This window comes from Budorcas taxicolor, chromosome 4 (genome assembly GCF_023091745.1).
Source record: "Budorcas taxicolor isolate Tak-1 chromosome 4, Takin1.1, whole genome shotgun sequence".
Taxonomy (NCBI): Eukaryota; Metazoa; Chordata; class Mammalia; order Artiodactyla; family Bovidae; genus Budorcas; species Budorcas taxicolor.
Genome location: NC_068913.1, coordinates 83,963,172 through 83,981,096, shown reverse-complemented (window position 1 = coordinate 83,981,096; position 17,925 = coordinate 83,963,172). Strand labels below are relative to the sequence as shown.

The window sequence follows — 17,925 nt, the reverse complement described above, 5'->3', positions numbered from 1 at the left end:
GACCTTAGATTTGGCAATGATTTCATAGATGCAATACCAAAAGCACAAGCATCACACACACACACACACACACAAAACAAAAATTCCACACAAAAACAGATAAATGGTACTTCAGCAAGATTAAAAACTTTTGTACCTCAAATGACACCTGCAAAAAACTGAAAAGACAGCTCAAAGGTTGGGAGAAAATATTTGCAAATATTTGCAAATCACATACTGGCAAGAGATGTGAATCCAGAATATATTTTTAAAAAAATGAAGCAACAGACTGGTTTCAAATAGGAAAAGGAGTATGCCAAGGCTGTATATTGTCACCCTGTTTATTTAACTTCTATGCAGAGTACATCATGAGAAACGCTGGGCTGGAAGAATCACAAGCTGGAATCAAGACTGCCAGGAGAAATATCAATAACCTCAGATATGCAGATGACACCACCCTTATGGCAGAAAATGAAGACAAACTAAAAAGCCTCTTGATGAAAGTGAAAGTGGAGAGTGAGAAAGTTGGCTTAAAGCTCAACATTCAGAAAACGAAGATCATGGCATCTGGTCCCATCACTTCATGGGAAATAAATGGGGAAACAGTGGAAACAGTGTCAGACTTTATTTTTTGAGCTCCAAAATCACTGCAGATGGTGACTGCAGCCATGAAATTAAAAGACGTTTACTCCTTGGAAGAAAAGTTATGACCAACCTAGATAGCATATTCAAAAGCAGAGACATTACTATGGTTTTTCCAGTGGTCATGCATGGATGTGAGAGTTGGACTGTGAAGAAAGCTGAGCACTGAAGAATTGATGCTTTTGAACTGTGGTGTTGGAGAAGACTCTTGAGAGTCCCTTGGACTGCAAGAAGATCCAATCAGTCCATTCTAAAGGAGATCAGCCCTGGGATTTCTTTGGAAGAAATGATGCTGAAGCTGAAACTCCAGTACTTTGGCCACCTCATGCGAAGAGCTGACTCATTGGAAAAGACTCTGATGCTGGGAGGGATTGAGGGCAGGAGGAGAAGGGGACGACAGAGGATGAGATGGCTGGATGGCATCACTGACTCGATGGACATGAGTCTGAGTGAACTCCGGGAGTTGGTGATGGACAGGGAGGCCTGGCGTGCTGCGATTCATGGGGTCACAAAGTATCAGACACGACTAAGCGACTGAACTGAACTGATTTTAAGCCAGAAATTCTAACTCAATAATATCAAGTTTTTCACCAGATAACTTGAACTGTTTTTATTTTATATGTACATAATTAAGCATATTTTGTGCTTGGGAAGAAATGTCTATACATGCATTTTTGGAGACATGAACAGGAAAATAGGAGAAAAGAGAATGCTCCCTCTTAGAACACTGAACACAGAAAAACCTGTCAAGCAGAGAGTGATAACCAAAGAAATGAACCATATCTTTGATGCTCTTGCCTGTTCAGCATTCAGTGAATTTTACCTATTTTAGTACTTATCACAGTGTAATCTTGGTATCAATTCCAACTTTTTCCCATGTGACCTTGCCTGCACTTGGATCCTGGACTACTTCGTTATCCATACAATTGCTCAACAAGTTTTGGCCCAGAGAGTTACAACTACTCTAGAAGTTTCGGCCCAAAGAGTTACATTCACTTGGTCCCCTCTACAGACTGTAAGCTATGTCAAAGGCTACATAGAAGATGAACACGTTATTGACACAGTTAACTTAGGCTTCTTGCAAGTTGATAAGACATTCATGTCGCAAAAACTACTCTGGCAAATTAGATCAGACGATAGGTACCCTTCACGATATAAAAACAATTATTAAACCGTACCAACAAGGTGACTATTAAGAACACGAGTCTATACAGAAACACCCACCATCAAAGTTAGAGTCCATATGGACATCATTCATACTAACCCTAATATGTTCTTTCATACCAATACCTTGAAAAAATATGGGACAACTCTAAGGTCTCTAACTTCTGGAATTGGAAAGCTAGAACTCAAAACTGCATCCTCACTTGGAAAAGACTTAAACCAAAATGATTTATCAATATTTTAAGTTATTAACATTTTATGAGGGATTGCTATTAAGAAGGCAGCAGACAGTTTAGAAGCAGAATCTCCAACCCCAGTCAAGCCTTCAGATGAGTGCAACCCTGGCCAAAATCTGAACTGAAATCTCATGACAGGCCCTAAAACAGACTGTACAGGAAAGCCATTCTTAGATTTCTGACCTGTGAGATAATGAAAGTGTGTCGGTTTAGGCCACTTAAAAAACAAACAAAAAACCTAGTGACTTGGCATTTTTCATCTCTGATGAGTTTTAAATAAAAATGCATGGGTTTAAATTATAGCTATGTGAATTCATGCTCTTCTATCACATAAAATGTTCTGACTAGAAAAGTGGTTACTAAAGAAATATCAATACTTTATCAAGAATAATTCTGAAGCTACTCTTTCCTGAAATCAACAAAGACAAGTAAGGTAGCTACTTTTTCCTAGCAGTAAGTCAGCTGCAGATCTAAAATTGAAAATGTTAGCTTCAATCTGTAATTCCTACTGATTAATTCCATACATGTTTCCCAGGTGGCACAGTGGTAAAGAATCCACTTACCAATTCAGGAGACACAAGAGACATGGATTGGATCCCTGGGTTGAGAAGATTCCCCAGAGTTGGAAATCACAACCTGCTCCAGTATTCTTGCCTGGAAAATTCCATGGACAGAGGAGCCTGGTGGACTACAATGCATGGGTTCACAAAGTGTCAGACATGACAGAGCAACTGAGCACAATCCCACAGACATTTCTGTGTGAGGTTAGTGCTGCTAGAGCCTAAGGATAACAATAAGTCCTGGAGAGGGGATGAAACGAGCTTGTTCTCAAACAGAAATAAGAGCTGGTGCAATCTTGGCTTTGTGCCTTGAGATGCAGTTGGAATCTAAAGGACCTGCTACTTAAACATTATGTGGAGCTAAAACCAGTGCTTGAAAAATGCCAACAACTAGTATGCAGTCATATCATTCCATGAAGCAACAGTCCAAGTGAAAAGGACAGATAACTACCACAAAACATTCAAAACCATTTGGTAGCTAAGCCTCGAAGTATCTATTCCATAGCTATACCTTGCTATAGAAATAAACACATACAGCCTGCTCTCCACTGAGCCCTAAACTGGATAGGAAACAACATTCAGAGTTCGAGGACAGTGGGAACATTTTATTATAAAAAAATCACTGGTGAATACAAATAGAAAAAAAAATTTAACTTATTCTATAAGAAGAAAGATTCTTTCATTTTAGAATCTGCTATATTCACAAACATGTTAATGTATAAAACAACTCTTTTACTTTCTCACATTTTAAATAGCACAAAGATAATAAAATATGCGAGGAACAAGTCACTGAAAAAGAGCCATGGCAAGCTCAGCTCAGTGCTCTGTGTTGACTTAGAGGGGTGGGATGCGGGTCGGGGAGAGGGAGGCTTGAGAGGGAGGGGATATATGTAAACACAAAGTCCAAGCAGTTGCAAAAGAGTCGGACATGCCTTAGCGACTAAACAACAAAATAGCTGATTCACTTCCTTCTACAGCAGAAACTAACACGTTATATTCCAACAAAAATAAATTAAAATATAAAATTTTAAAACGAGCCATGATTGTTCCAAAACTTTCTCAAGACTTCCAAGAGATTATCGACAAGTGGAAAAAAATCACTAGTTTACTTGCTCTTACTTTTTAAATGCTACCTCTTTTTTTGTGTGTGGAAGGGGCTGCTATACTTCAACAGGCTAGCAACCAGTTTGAGTAACATCTGTTTTTGCCCGCACCTATTCCAAAGGGATGTCACTGACAAGCACTGAGGCCACACCTCCCCGAAGAGGTAATGGTCTTGTTATTTCACTACACTGTGCTTTCTCAAATTTTCTCCGAATGAAGAGTCAGACATTAAAAATATTAAAGATAAATTAAAGAGCAAACAGAACCCCTCAAAGACTGCCTGTGACATCAACACGCAGCATTTACCTTCTTCCCTCCCGTCACAAACTGCTTGCAGCTAGATCTCACGAAATGCGGGTGCACAGCAATGATCTGCAAGGAAGAGGGAGCCAACACGTCACTGGTTAGGAATCACAGCTGCAGAGCAGAAGGAAAGCCCCTTGTACATGACAGGCAACATGATCGAAAAATCAACCTGGTATCTAGGTAGGAAGTAATCTATTCAGGGGATACTCTGCACCAAGGGAAAGCAAGTTTTGCTCTGGTGTGAGAGGGTCTCTTCTATGAAGTCAGGTCAAAGCTAAAAGATGAGAGCAAACAGCTGTAGTTTCTGGCTGAGTGGGACCCTCTGAGTGGGCTCTCCTCTTTACAGGCAGCCAATGAAGGTAATTAAGGCAGCGAGATGTCACAAACGTTTGTAACTGAAGACATTTCATAGAAGAAATCTAGATTATTTCCTTGTAAGGATGCCTCCCAAGTGGAACAAGGGCTACAGTGCAGCCTCATGGTCTGGAGTAGGACTCCATCAGTGGGAAAGACAACGGCGCTGCAGAACTGAGCTGAGTTCCCTTTTACCTCCGCCGTCAGTTCCTGGGCCCCTGGTTATCACCTGCCCTCCACAATCTCTTACAACCCCTCATGAAGGTTTCTCCCAAGGCTGCCCCATCCTTTGTCATCATTTACTTCATTTGTCAGTGGCTTTCTCAGAGTCTGATAGCTGCACTCAGCATAAGTTCATCGTTGGGGCTCCCTTACATGGCTGCCAGCCTGCAAAGACCCTGCCTCCTCACTTTCTTATCCCCAAACCCACGTAATCACCAACTAACACACTGTGTTGTTCTTCCAGCCCAACATACAGAATTCTTTCTACACATTAAAAAAACTGACACAGCTATACTTTCACAAACCTTCAACTAAAGACATTTTCTATTCTTATTAATTAATGAATACATCTCCACCTGCCAACGGGATAGATTCCATTTCCTACCCTGTCATTTTGAGGGCATTTATTAGTACATGACTCCTCATTTCTCACTTCCAAGTTAGCCCTTCTTTGCTTCCACGCTTGTCTAATCCATCCTGGATACCAATGGAATCATTTACACATTCTGTCATTACACGTTCTTAAACTCTTTCTTGAGGGTCCTCTTAGCTTTCTTGTGATGCACAGTCCTAGATCACAACTGCGAGTGCAGTCATGTCTGTGCCCTCAACCATGTAAGCTTACCCTTCATTCTTCCCCACCAAGAAGAAACCAAGGCCGTCACGTCACTGCCCCTGACTGCAGAGCCTTCACTGCCCAACTCAGTGACACTTGGCTTGGTCTCACCAGCAGAGGCTGTAGGACTCACATCCAAGGCTTCCCTCCTTCATCCCTACATGATGGATCCCATCCCTTAGAGCCGCCCCACTAAGTATTCCCTTTTGCTTATTTTGGATCTTTCCCCGTGTGATTTTTTTTTTTAATACCAACAACCAAAACATGACCAGCAGAAATCCTTCTGGACTTTGGTTCTTTCTTCATCTACCAAATGAACTCCCTTCTACATCACAAAGTTTCTTGAAAGAAGAGTCTACCTTGCTTGTTTCTCCTTCTTTATCTCCAATTTACTCCATACATAATGAGCCTCCTCCTCCTAGACCCTCCTCATTAAGGTCGCCAGGAGCTGATAATTATCAAATAAAGTGCCCTGCTTCTGTCCCTACCTCCTGGTAGCTCCACACTGCCTTTTCTGTGCTGCTGGCTCCTTCCTTCTGGAAACCCTCTCTCTTTTGGCTTCTCCTCCAATCCTCCTAATTCTTCTAAGATCCCTCATTGGTATTTTTTCTTCCCACTGCCTGAATCTTTAAATTAGCATTACAGGGGACTTTCCTGGAGGTCCAGTGGTTAAGTCTCCATGCTTACAATGCAGGAGGCATGGGTTTGATCCCTGGTTGAGGAACTAAGATCCCCCGTGCTGTGGGGCCAAAGAAATAAATAAGATAAACCAACACAGTGATACTAAAATAAATAATAAAAAATTTTAAAAACAAAATAAGTTACTGCTCCAGAATTTGACCCTCAGTCTTTTTCTTCTTTAACTGGATGATAACTTTCAAAATGGTTTCATCTTACTCAGCTGTAAGTACAGCTGGCTACCTACCCAGTTTGTGATTTTTAGGGCCAATCTCCATTCTGAGCTCTACATTCTTATTTCCAAAACCTCCCTAACATTTCCACTGGATGGTATATCTCTACCGTTATCTAGATTCCAGACCAAACTAGCAACATCCGGCCTCAAACCGTCTCTTATTTCAGCTGACAGCCTTCCCACACACCATTACCAAAGCAAGAACCTCGATTTACCCTCAGCTCTTCCGTCTTTTATTACCTGCGGTCATCACCAAAGCTTATTAAACCTACCTCCTCCAGGCTTTTCCAATTCATTACTGCTACTCTATCTTGAATACTCACTATCTTTCTTTCATTGAGCTCCTGTAACACCATGTCTAGGGTATGGCTTAGCCTTCTAAACCATCTCCTGCCCCCAATCACTCTCTTGCTTGCATACCCCTGCATTCTGGCAGGGCTGGCTTTCTAAAACCTCTATCAGATCCCATCTCTCTTTTACCTGTTGATCAATACATGTTTGAATAAACACGTGAGAAAACTAAACAACCTCTTCCTTGACAATTCTAATAGCCACTGTAACTATAGTAACTGTTACCTAAAACTGGTCTTCTCCCTCATGTCTGTCAGCCTTCTCATCTATACTGAATATAGTTGCTGTATTACTCTGCTTTCAGCTTAGCTCAGTTTTATGCCACTTCTTTGCTCTTCGGCATTCCATAATTTCTTCTTATCTACCAGACAAATTCCTTAGCCTAAATATAAAGCCACCTCAATCTGCCCATGCAGCTCTCCTGCCAAGTCAGTATTTTATGCACCATCTATACTCGACTATTTGCCACTTCCTGAACACAGTTTGAACTTTCTAGCCTCTTCATTTATATTATACTGTTCTTCTGCAAGGGCAGTCAGCTTTCTCCCTCTGTCCTGTCCATTTATTAAAGCCCAGTCAAACATCAATCCATCTATGGGAGCCATCACTAACAAGAAGAGCTAGAAGTAACCCTTCTCAGTTTTATACTCAACACTGTTTTTACCTCCTTCTGAGTCTTTAATCACAGATTGTGTGATTTGAGTCTTTAATCACACAGTGTGTGTTTATCATCTCACCCACTACAACAAGAGTTGGAGGATACACTGAGGTCACAGTCACATAACATACATTCTGTGCACCTCCAAGGCATCAAATAGTATCCAGTACATTGACTGATGGATGCTTACTGACTTAATTAATGCAAGATTGGTAGTGTTCAAAGTATTAGTTTGCTTACTGCCTTTGTTGAGAAAAATCCTCTGAAAAATTACTTACTTACTTATCCTCTGAATACTTACTTTAATGGGACAGTCAAAAGTCTCATGAAATTCTTCTCCAGAATACAGTCCAAACACCTGCACCTAAAAAGTAAGTGGATCCTGTCAGTTCACCATGACGGTAACAAAGAAAGCAGCTGAGTCAGTGACAACACATACTATCAACAAAAAAGTCAAGTACTTAGTAATCTAAGGTCTTTGTAATCTCTATTAAATATCCAATGAAAACAATTCCATCAGGGTGAGGCTATACCACTGCAATTAAGTTTTTTTACCAGCATCTCATGGACAGAGTTCCCTTTGCCCATCACAAATTTATTAAATAGATGTCAACTTTAAAAAATGAAATAGAGATGAATAGGTTATTAATATTTTTTAATGAATTTTCCATAGGCTACTTCTAAAGGAATTATTTGTTCCTTTCCTTGAAGGAAAAAGGAGCTTCTTCTTTGAGTCACGGATATATAAATCAACTGAGCAGATCAAAGTCGCAAGAGATTAGAACTGTACTTCTTTTACCATCTTATCTTGAATCTATTGAGAGTGTATGCATGTAAGATTTAATTTTCTATTTATCAGTGTCTCCCTTAAAGTTGTTTCATCTTAATCTTTCCTCTGAACAGTTGACTTTAATATTCAATTGTATACTGTACATAAAGGTCTTCCCTGGTGGTAAAGAATGGTAAAGAACCTGCCTGTGATCCAGGAGATCCAGGTTCTATCCCTTGGACATGAAGATCCCCTAGAGAAGGAAATGGCAACCCACTCCAGTATCCTTGCCTGAGAAATCCCATAGATAGAGGAATCTGGCGGGCGACAGTCCATGGGGTTGCAAAGAGTCAGAATACAACTGAGCAACTAACACATTAACATAAAGGGTACAGATCATAGATTCAGAGCTTGACAAAAGTTTATGATATGAACATACCCCTGCAGCCACCACCCATGTCAAGAGGCAAAACCCAAGAAGCTCCCCTGTGTTCCTTCCCATTCATTTATACCCTCACAAACTAACTGCTCCTCCAAAATCTATCACATTTGGTAAGCTGTGCTGATGTCAGAATTTTATATAAATAGAATCATAAACTATTTCACTGGCTTCTTTAACTGGGTATTTTCCTTCTGATATTTATCCACACTGCTATGTACACATGGCAGGAGCTGGTTCTTTGTTACTGCTGTATAATATTTCAATGTATGAGTACACTGCCATTTGCGTATCTATCTTCCATTGATTACTTCAGTTATTTCCAAATACAGGCTATTATGAATAATGTCAAAGAAAGGCAATGCCAAAGAATGCTCAAACTACTGCACAACTGCACTCATCTCACACACTAGTAAAGTAATGCTCAAATTCTCTAAGCCAGGCTTCAACAATACATGAACCATGAACTTCCAGAAGTTCAAGCTGGATTTAGAAAAGGCAGAGGAACCAGAGATCAAACTGCTGTCGAAAAATCAAGAGTTCCAGAAAAACATCTATTTCTGCTTTATTGACTATGCCAAAGCCTTTGACTGTGTGGATCACAATAAACTGTGGAAAATACTGAAAGACATAGGAATACCAGACCACCTGACCTGCCTCTTGAGAAATCTGTATGCAGGTCAGGAAGCAACAGTTAGAACTGGACATGGAACAACAGACTGGTTCCAAATAGGAAAAGGATTCCATCAAGGCATATACTGTCACCCTGCTTATTTAATTTATATGCAGAGTACATCATGAGAAATGCAGGGCTGGAGGAAGCACAAGCTGGAATCAAGATTGCCAGGAGAAATATCAATAACCTCATATATACAGATGACACCACCCTTCAGGCAGAAAGTGAAGAAGAACTACAGAGTCTCTTGATGAAAGTGAAAGAGAAGAGTGAAAAAGTTGGCTTAAAGCTCAACATTCAGAAAACGAAGATCATGGCATCTGGTCCCATCACTTTATGGCAAGTAGATGGGGAAACAGTGTCAGACTTTATTTTGGGGGCTCCAAAAATCACTGCAGATGGTGACTGCAGCCATGAAATTAAGAGACGCTTACTCCTTGGAAGGACAGTTATGACCAACCTAGACAGCATATCAAAAAGCAGAGACATTACTTTGCCAACAAAGGTCCATCTAGTCAAGGCTATGGTTTTTCCAGTAGTCATGTTAGGGATGTGAGAGTTGGACTATTAAAAAAGCTGAGTGCCAAGGAATTGATGCTTTTGAACTGTGGTGTTAGAGAAGACTCTTGAGAGTCCCTTGGACTGCAAGGAGATCCAACCAGTCCATCCGAAAGGAAAGCAGTCCTGAATATTCACTGGAAGAACTGATGCTGAAGCTGAAACTCTAATACTTTGGCCACCTAATGCGAAGAACTGACTCATCTGAAAAGACCCTGATGCTCGGAAAGATTGAAGGTAGGAGGAGAAGGGGACGACAGAGGGTGAGATGGTTGGATGGCATCACCGACTCAATGGATATGAGTTTGAGTGAACTCCAGGAGTTGGTGATAGACAGGGAAGCTGGAGTGCTGCAGTCCATGGGGTCACAAAAAGTCAGACACGACTGAGCGACTGAACTGAACTGAATGAATAATGCTATAATGAACACTCTTTCCAAATCTTTTGGTCCACTTACATATCCATTTATGAAGAATGGGATTGTTGAGTTGCAGCTTATATCTCTGTTGACATCTAACAGACAGCTGAACAATTTCACAAAGTTGTTCTGATCAATTTACACTCTCGCCAGCAAAGCATAAGAATTCCAGGAGCTCTCAAACACTTGGAACCAGCTATTAGGGGCACTCAGAACTGTTTCCCAACACTTGGGGTGTGTTCACTCTTTTTCTAGTCTCTAGGAGAAAGTGGTGTTATTTTTTTCTTTTAAATTTTGTAAGAATTCACCAGTGAAGCTATCTGGGTCCAATGGCTCTATATGAGAAAGTATTTCATTACAAATTCATTTTTTAAATAGACATAAAACCTTTCAGACTTTCAATATCTTGTTTTCATCTTAGTAAGCTGTGAGTGGTTCATCTGTGCAAGTTCCAAGAGGAAAATGTACTCATACTATCATTCTGGGGAGATATGTTCTTTCACTAAAATATAAAATCTTTAGAATATCCCACTCATTTTGTGACTCCTGTGTTTATACTCTTAGGCCAAGAATGCTCTTTGGGTTCCAAGAATAATACATCATAGAATGTAATGCCAAGAGGATATGATCTACTCTGAGGTAGTCTGATAAAATGTATTCTCAACATAGCAAATACATGCAGGCCCCACCACCACCATGCTGCTCATCATTCAGAGGGCACTGGCTCATGTTTTACATATAAGCACCAGGTGGCTCACTGCTATAGAATCCACCTAGAAACTCAGGAGATGCAACAACATGGGTTCTGTTCCTGGGTTGGGAAGATCCCCTGGAAGAGGGCATAGCAACCACTCCAGTATTGTTGCCTGGGGAATTCTGTGGCAGAGCACCCTGGCGGGCTACAGTCCATGAAGCTGTAAAGAGTCACATGTGACTCAGCAGTTAAGCACAGGGTACGCTGAACCTCTTAAAAAATGGTGGCTGAGAAGCTCAAAAGAACAGCATTATATGCAAAGTTTTACTCTGCCCAAGGAAGCTGAATGTGAATGAGCCCAAAGAATCCAAGAAAACAGGCTCAACGTAAGACAGGTACTGTATCACCTGGATCTTAATAGACTAAATGAACAAGGGGGTCAACTTACTAAAATTACATCAGTAGATTTCCATAGTACTCCAGGAAGTTTATATTCTTCTAACATAAAGCTACTTCTGTTCACTCCAACTATATCACAGCATGGTGCTGTGTTACATCTTATACTCCAGCTAATAACTTGGACCTCAAAATGCTTCCACACACCTTACTTCAGTGGTTCTGATTGGACTACATGGTTAAGATCCCCGGATACTAATGGCCAGACCCCATCCTCGACAAATTAAACTTTTTGGTGGGATAAAATACATATTTTTTTCAGGTGAAAGTATTTATTTCACTCATAGTAGTCAATGTCTATCTAGAAATGTCTAAATGGTCCCCTGAGCTCTAAATCTATTATTATTATTATTTTAGCTGTAATTTGATTCAATTTTAACCTATAGGGAAGTCTTGGTTACAACTATGTGAGACTAAGATTCCAGTGGCAAAGTGTATTTTGATAACATCTCCTCAAAGAAGTCATGCCATTTCTCAGTTTTCTCAAACTAGGCAGGGAAACAATCTTCTGAAAAAGGTTTCTATTGAAATGGTCAGTATCGTTCTGGTTCTTTAAGAAATTTTACTCTGAATTAAACTATCCTTATGGACTTCAAAATGAGAAGAAATACCTTTAAAACTGTATTTTTAAAGGTTCGTAATTCATGGTATGTAACTAGGTCTAAAAATCTTGCTCTCCCTCATTTGACCCTTATAGCAAGACTGCTGGGGATGAAAGCAAACACCTTTGTTGATGTTCAGTCACTGAGTCATGTGCAACTCTTCTGTGACCTCATGGACAACAGACTGCCAGGCTCCTCCCTCTGTTCATGGGATTTTCCAGGCAAGAATACTGGAGTGGGTTCCCACTTCCTCCAGGGAATGAAGCCATGTCTCTTGCACTGGCAGGTGGATTGTTTACCACTGAATCACCAAAATAAACAACTTGTCTAAAGTCGTAAAAATCAGGAAGACTATTCCAAGCTCTATTCTTCTATATACCATCATTATAGGAGCTAGTCCAAAATTTATAAATAAAGAAGATACCTTTCCATATGAAGTGTAAGAAAAGCAAGATTGGAAAAAAATTCAAATGCCTCAAATATTCGCCAAAATAAAGTGAAAGGGAGTATCAGGCTATGAATCAGACAACTCTACCACAGAGGTTGAAATTAAATGCAGCAGACAAATGGACAAACTTCCTTCTATCTATAATAGGATAGATTTGAAGAACAAAAGTTAAGTGATTTTTATTGTGGAAAAAAGAACACATGCTGTAAACAAATATGGGACTGCTGAAAAAAGACTGAGGTATCAGTAAGTGAGCAAATATTACAAATATTGTGAACCTTATGGGGAGAACTAAAATACAAATTTCCATGGGTAAAAATTATAAATCCAACAACAAAACAATTATGAATTTGTATGAAGATATAATAGTCGAGTAAGAAGGAATAGTAGAGTAAGAAGGCAGGAGGAGAAGGGGACAACAGAGGATGAGATGGCTGGATGGCATCACCAACTCAATGGACATGAGTTTGGGTAAACCCCGGGAGTTGGTGATAAACCTGGCGTGCTGCAGTTCATGGGGTTGCAGACAGCTGGACACGACTGAGCAACTGAACTGACTGACTGACTGACTGAAGAAGGAATAAGTAGAATAAGAGAACAAGTCATCAAGTTCTTAGCAAACAGGCTGACACTCAGAACTGCCCTTGAGAACTAGTCAGAAGCAAAATGTCACTATTGTACCCACTACAGAGACTGGAGGGGTGTTTGCTGAAGGTGATGAGCAAGACTACAACTCTTAGGTTAGTGCTTCTCACTGTCTTTTTTTTTTTTTTTTTTTTTTTAAGATTTTTTATGTGGATCATTTTTAAGTCTTTATTGAATCTATTACAATACTGCTTCACTTCCATGTTTTGTTTTTTTGACCATGAGGCATGCGGGATCCTAGCTGCCTGACCAAGGATCAAACCCACACCCCCTGCAGTGGAAGGCAAAGTCTTAACCACTGGGCCACCAAGGAAATCCCTCTTAGGTTAGTCTCTATTTCTACACTTAACTGAGTAACATTTTCCTCAACTGTCCTTATTTTCTCTTTCAGGAGGAAAAACACTGAAATGTCAAAACAAATGTGATAAACTTGATATCAGTATCAGTTCAGTTTAGTTGCTCAGTCATTTCCGACTCTTTGCGACCCCATGAATCGCAGCACGCCAGGCCTCCCTGTCCATCACCAACTCCCGGAGTTCACTCAGATTCACGTCCATCGAGTCAGTGATGCCATCCAGCCACCTCATCCTCTGTCATCCCCTTCTCTTCCTGCCCCCAATCCCTCCCAGCATCAGAGTCTTTTCCAATGAGTCAACTCTTCACATGAGGTGGCCAAAGTACTGGAGTTTCAGCTTTAGCATCATTCCCTCCAAAGAAATCCCAGGGCTGATCTCCTTCAGAATGGACTGGTTGAATCTCCTTGCAGTCCAAGGGACTCTCAAGAGTCTTCTCCAACACCACAGTTCAAAAGCATCAATTCTTTGGCGCTCTGCCTTCTTCACAGTCCAACTCTGACATCCATACATGACTACTGGAGCAGGGTGAATTGTAAAACCTTTGCTATTTTGGTTAATTTCACTAACGTGACACCCAAACTAGTAGGTCACAACTTACACTACTAAAGCTAACAAAACCCAAAATGATTCTCATTCATTTCCTCTCTTTTTTAAAAAATTTTCTCAGTGAGTATCACACTGTGAAAAGAAATCCACTGAATGACTGCCTGGAGAGATCTGGCTTTTAGGAAGATCTTGCCTGAGAAAAGAATCATATTTAAAGGTTAAAATTGAAAGGATCCTTTTGATAAGCATATTTCCTATAGCAGCCCTGACAACTTCTCCCAACTTGTCACAAAAATACCTAATGAGAAAAAGAAAATTCAGAACAATCTGTCTTATAGTCAATCTACTGCAAAGACCTAGAGTATTTCTCATTACAAACCCAGGGCAACATGAGGACCACAAAAGGTATGTGCTATGTATTTACCGCCAGAAAAACAGAAACCCTACCCTCATGAAACAATCAGGAAGGTGTCTATGTCTCCACTCTAGCACAGGCTTCTCTGTATCTGCCAACCAGAACACTGGGCAACTGGCCACCTGACACAGAGAAACTGTGAGGAGGGTGGCCGGAGGGCCAAGAAACGCTCTCAGCTGGTACTTCACTGTAACAGCCCCCCAAACCCAAGCTTCCAACAGCAACTGGTCAAGCATTAAAACAGGAGTGAACACATAAGCTGTAATTCCGTCTGGCTGGAGGGACCCTCACAGGGGAGATGGCAGTTTTTCATATTCTCTACCCATGGAGGGTGTTAAGAGACCCAGGAGAGAAGACAGGCGAGGATCTCAGTTCACTGGAGGAGTTGCCTTAACTGGATACTTCCAGGCAGAGGAAATGGAGCTCGTGAACTGGACCCTGTGTGGAACTGATGTGTGATTCTACAACACCCAGCAGGATAACACCAAGAAGGATAACAAGCAGGGCTCAGAGCAAGCGGACACTGAATCTGTTTGCTAACTGAGGTTCAGAAAGAGCTTGTCTCCTTGTTTTGGAATGGATAGAAGAGTAACAAAAACATACACAGGATCTATAAAAAGAATGAGGCAGAACACAATTTCAAGGACTCCAAGGGAGAAAAACCATGCTTTAAAAAAAATGTTTTAATGGAGACTTTCCTGGTAGTCCAGTGGTTAAGACGCTGTGCTTCTACTCAGGGGGTGTAGGTTCGATCCCTGGGCAGGGAACTAAAATCCCACATGCCAAGTGGTATGGGGTGGGGAGGGGGCTAGTGTTAACAGTAACAACAACAACAAAAAAAACTACAAGACTGTTGACTTCAATAAGAAGAGACCTCTATGAATCTGGAGCAGAAGAAAAGGATGGTGATGATGATAACTACTGACAATGACTACCTGTGCCTTCTATTTCAGATACTATTCCAAACTACTGACACATATCAACTAACTAATTTCCCCTAATGATTAACACAGCAATAATCATTACTACCCCCTTTTACAGAGGAGGAAAACAGGTTGAAGCCCAGAGAGGGCTGAAGCACTTAGCTGACAACACACAGCTCAAGCGTGGCAGGATAATTCCACTCCCAGCCATTTGATCTCTAATACTCTTAAGACCTCTAATACGTTAAGAGCTAAGACTTCTCATGACACAAGAAGTCATCATTTTGGTTTTGAAAATTAAACATAGATCAGGCTGACATGAAGAGCTGAGAGAGATCGGAAGAGTTCAGGAAAATTAAAAAGACCCAACAGAATAAAACTCTACGCCAGAAAGCAACACGGACATTGGAAGCAAAGCATATCAGCCAAGGGACCAAACAAGAAGAGAAACTCTCCCTGACTTCAGAGAAATGAGACGATAAAAACCGTGAGAAAGCAAAGCACATGTGTGTGTCTGCGTGTCTATGTGTGTATGACAAAACATGGCCAAGGTTTCTTACAATATATTTTCGAAAGAGAAGGGTGAATAGGACTTATCCATTCACTCTTGTACCTTGAAAAGGTGATGCACAACAGCACGGGAGGGGAAGAGGCCAGACCACAATGTTTAAGAAAAAGGTTATCAAAATAAAGCAAAAAGATCTGAGGATTTCCCACACACCTCAAATCGGCTCTGCCATATCCCCATTCAGGCCTCGCACTGCACCCACTGCCCAGCTGAGTCAGTGGAGGGGGTTGGGGGTCAGGGAACATCCCTGACCTAACAGAGCCGAGTGGGAATGGAGCCTGGGCAGGTGCGGTGCAAAGCGAAGCTCTTAGCCTCTGTGCGATACCGCCTCCAGCCTCAGTATTATTGAGTTTCTTTGAAGAAATGAAAACACATGGAACTGCAGCAATAATCAAAATCAGGACTGAAGTCAACTTTCCTGAAATGAAAACAATACTTCAGTATATAGATCAAAAGGACTAACTCTCTTTCAGACAAAATGAATGAAAATAGACCTGAACAAGACATTAACTTAGCAAACTGAATTACAAGGGCTGTTCGTTGTTGGTGGTGGTGGTATTGTTGTTGTTATGATGATGAGTCTGAGCTCCAAGGCAGGACAAAAAAAATTTAAAAAGGTTTTGTGAAAGAACAAAGTAGGCTGGCCTCTGACATGTCTATGAAAATAAAGGTTAGACAAAAGAGAGCAGGGTCTCCAAAGCTTTGAGAGAAAACAGTTCAACCTAGAATTCTATATTACATTAATTCTAGTTTATATGTGAAGACAACACAGGCAAGAGATCAGAAAATAAACCTTGTATGTATTTATCCTGAAAGTTACCTAAAAATGTATACCAGTATCACACATATTCTATGTGTGACTGTATTTCAAAATTTGGAACTCAAAGGTAAAAAAGTCCTGAAGTAAAAGATTAGAAATGAGCACCAGCTGAATAAACAGAGTAAATTTTAAAGAACTGTTAGAATTAGGACTTTAAAACTGAATACAAATATGAAGAGTCATCTCTGAAATAGAAGGCAATGATTTTTCTAGAAATCCTAACACACTAAAGAAAGAAAAACCACAACAGCCATTTAAAGATGCACGAGATCTAGATATCTGGAGTTGATATTTTTAATAATCTTTACATTGCTATCATTACTAACCACTTTACCAGATCATGCTTTATTATTAGCTCCTCAGTTTTCATAATACTGACTAACCCAGGGTGAGGGCTAGGTTTCATTAACTATGTGCACTGAAGTATTTCTTTTCAAGTCTATCAATGCTGGTAAAATATATGAGAAAACTATGTTTAAAAATGCATCACGGGGGCTTCCCTGGTGGCTCAATGGTAAAGAAGTTGCCTGCCAATGCAGAAGACGGTCGAGTTCAACGCAGGTTCAGTCCCTGGTCTGGGAAGATCCCACGTGGCACGGAGCAGCTAAGCCTGTGAACCACAGCTACTGAGCCTGTGCTCTAGAGCCTGGGAAACGCAACCACTGAGCCCTGACACCACAAGAGGAGAAGCCACCGCAACGGCTGCTTCACGCAACTAGAGAGTAGCCCCTGCTGGCCACAATGACAGCAAAGCCCACGCATCAGCGAAGACCCAGGCCAACCAAAATGGAAAGTTGTTTAAAAAAAAAAAAAATGCACCATGGGTCTACAGCAAAATATGACAGCTACAAATCTGACTAAAATAGGAAAACAGAGGTGTTTGCCCAGAAGTGCACCAGGAGATATCTGAGGGTTATCTCATTATTCACCAGACACAGTAGTTAAAATAGCCCACTTCACCATATCAAATAATTCTTCTTCAAAATTTAGAACTCTGAAAATTCTTCGATGAAGTAGCTTCCTAAAAGTTCTCTTACAATTCAAAAACAATATTCTCCCTCAACAATTAAATTGATATTAACCCAGAAGGAATTCCCCCTTACCTTTCAGAAAACAAAAATGGAGATAATCTTTCATTATCAATACAGAATGTTTCAACGGTTTGGATAATTCTCAATTTCTGCACAAACCAACTCTTCCCTTATCGCTCTTTTGACAGTCTGGTTCATTTCAGAATTTCAGCAAGTACTGTGAAATTTGATAATGCTTTCTGAAAAGCACAAGTGTTCCAATGACTTTCAGAAGACTCTTTGGGCAACGTTAGGCTTAGATACATCAAAATACATTCATGAATGTCAAGAAGACTTCATTTTTCTTCTGTTAACAGATTAAATGGGTATAAATCTTTTATATCGAGTACATTGTTTTTAATTTACTCATCCTAATGGACCATTGAATTTAGATCACATAAAGAAACATAAAATTAG

At 40.5% G+C, this 17,925-nt stretch overlaps 1 protein-coding gene across 1 annotated transcript in view; it reads right to left on the bottom strand.

Annotated features, from left to right (window-relative positions):
- VPS41 (VPS41 subunit of HOPS complex) overlaps positions 1–17,925 on the bottom strand; it is a 204,790-nt gene that overhangs the window by 89,986 nt on the left and 96,879 nt on the right. Inside the window, exons 6-7 of the mRNA XM_052638403.1 lie at positions 7,407–7,469; positions 3,992–4,057 (exon numbers count right to left, since the gene is read on the bottom strand). Of these exons, the coding sequence (XP_052494363.1) occupies positions 3,992–4,057; positions 7,407–7,469 (129 nt within the window). The remainder of the gene's footprint in view (positions 1–3,991; positions 4,058–7,406; positions 7,470–17,925) is intronic.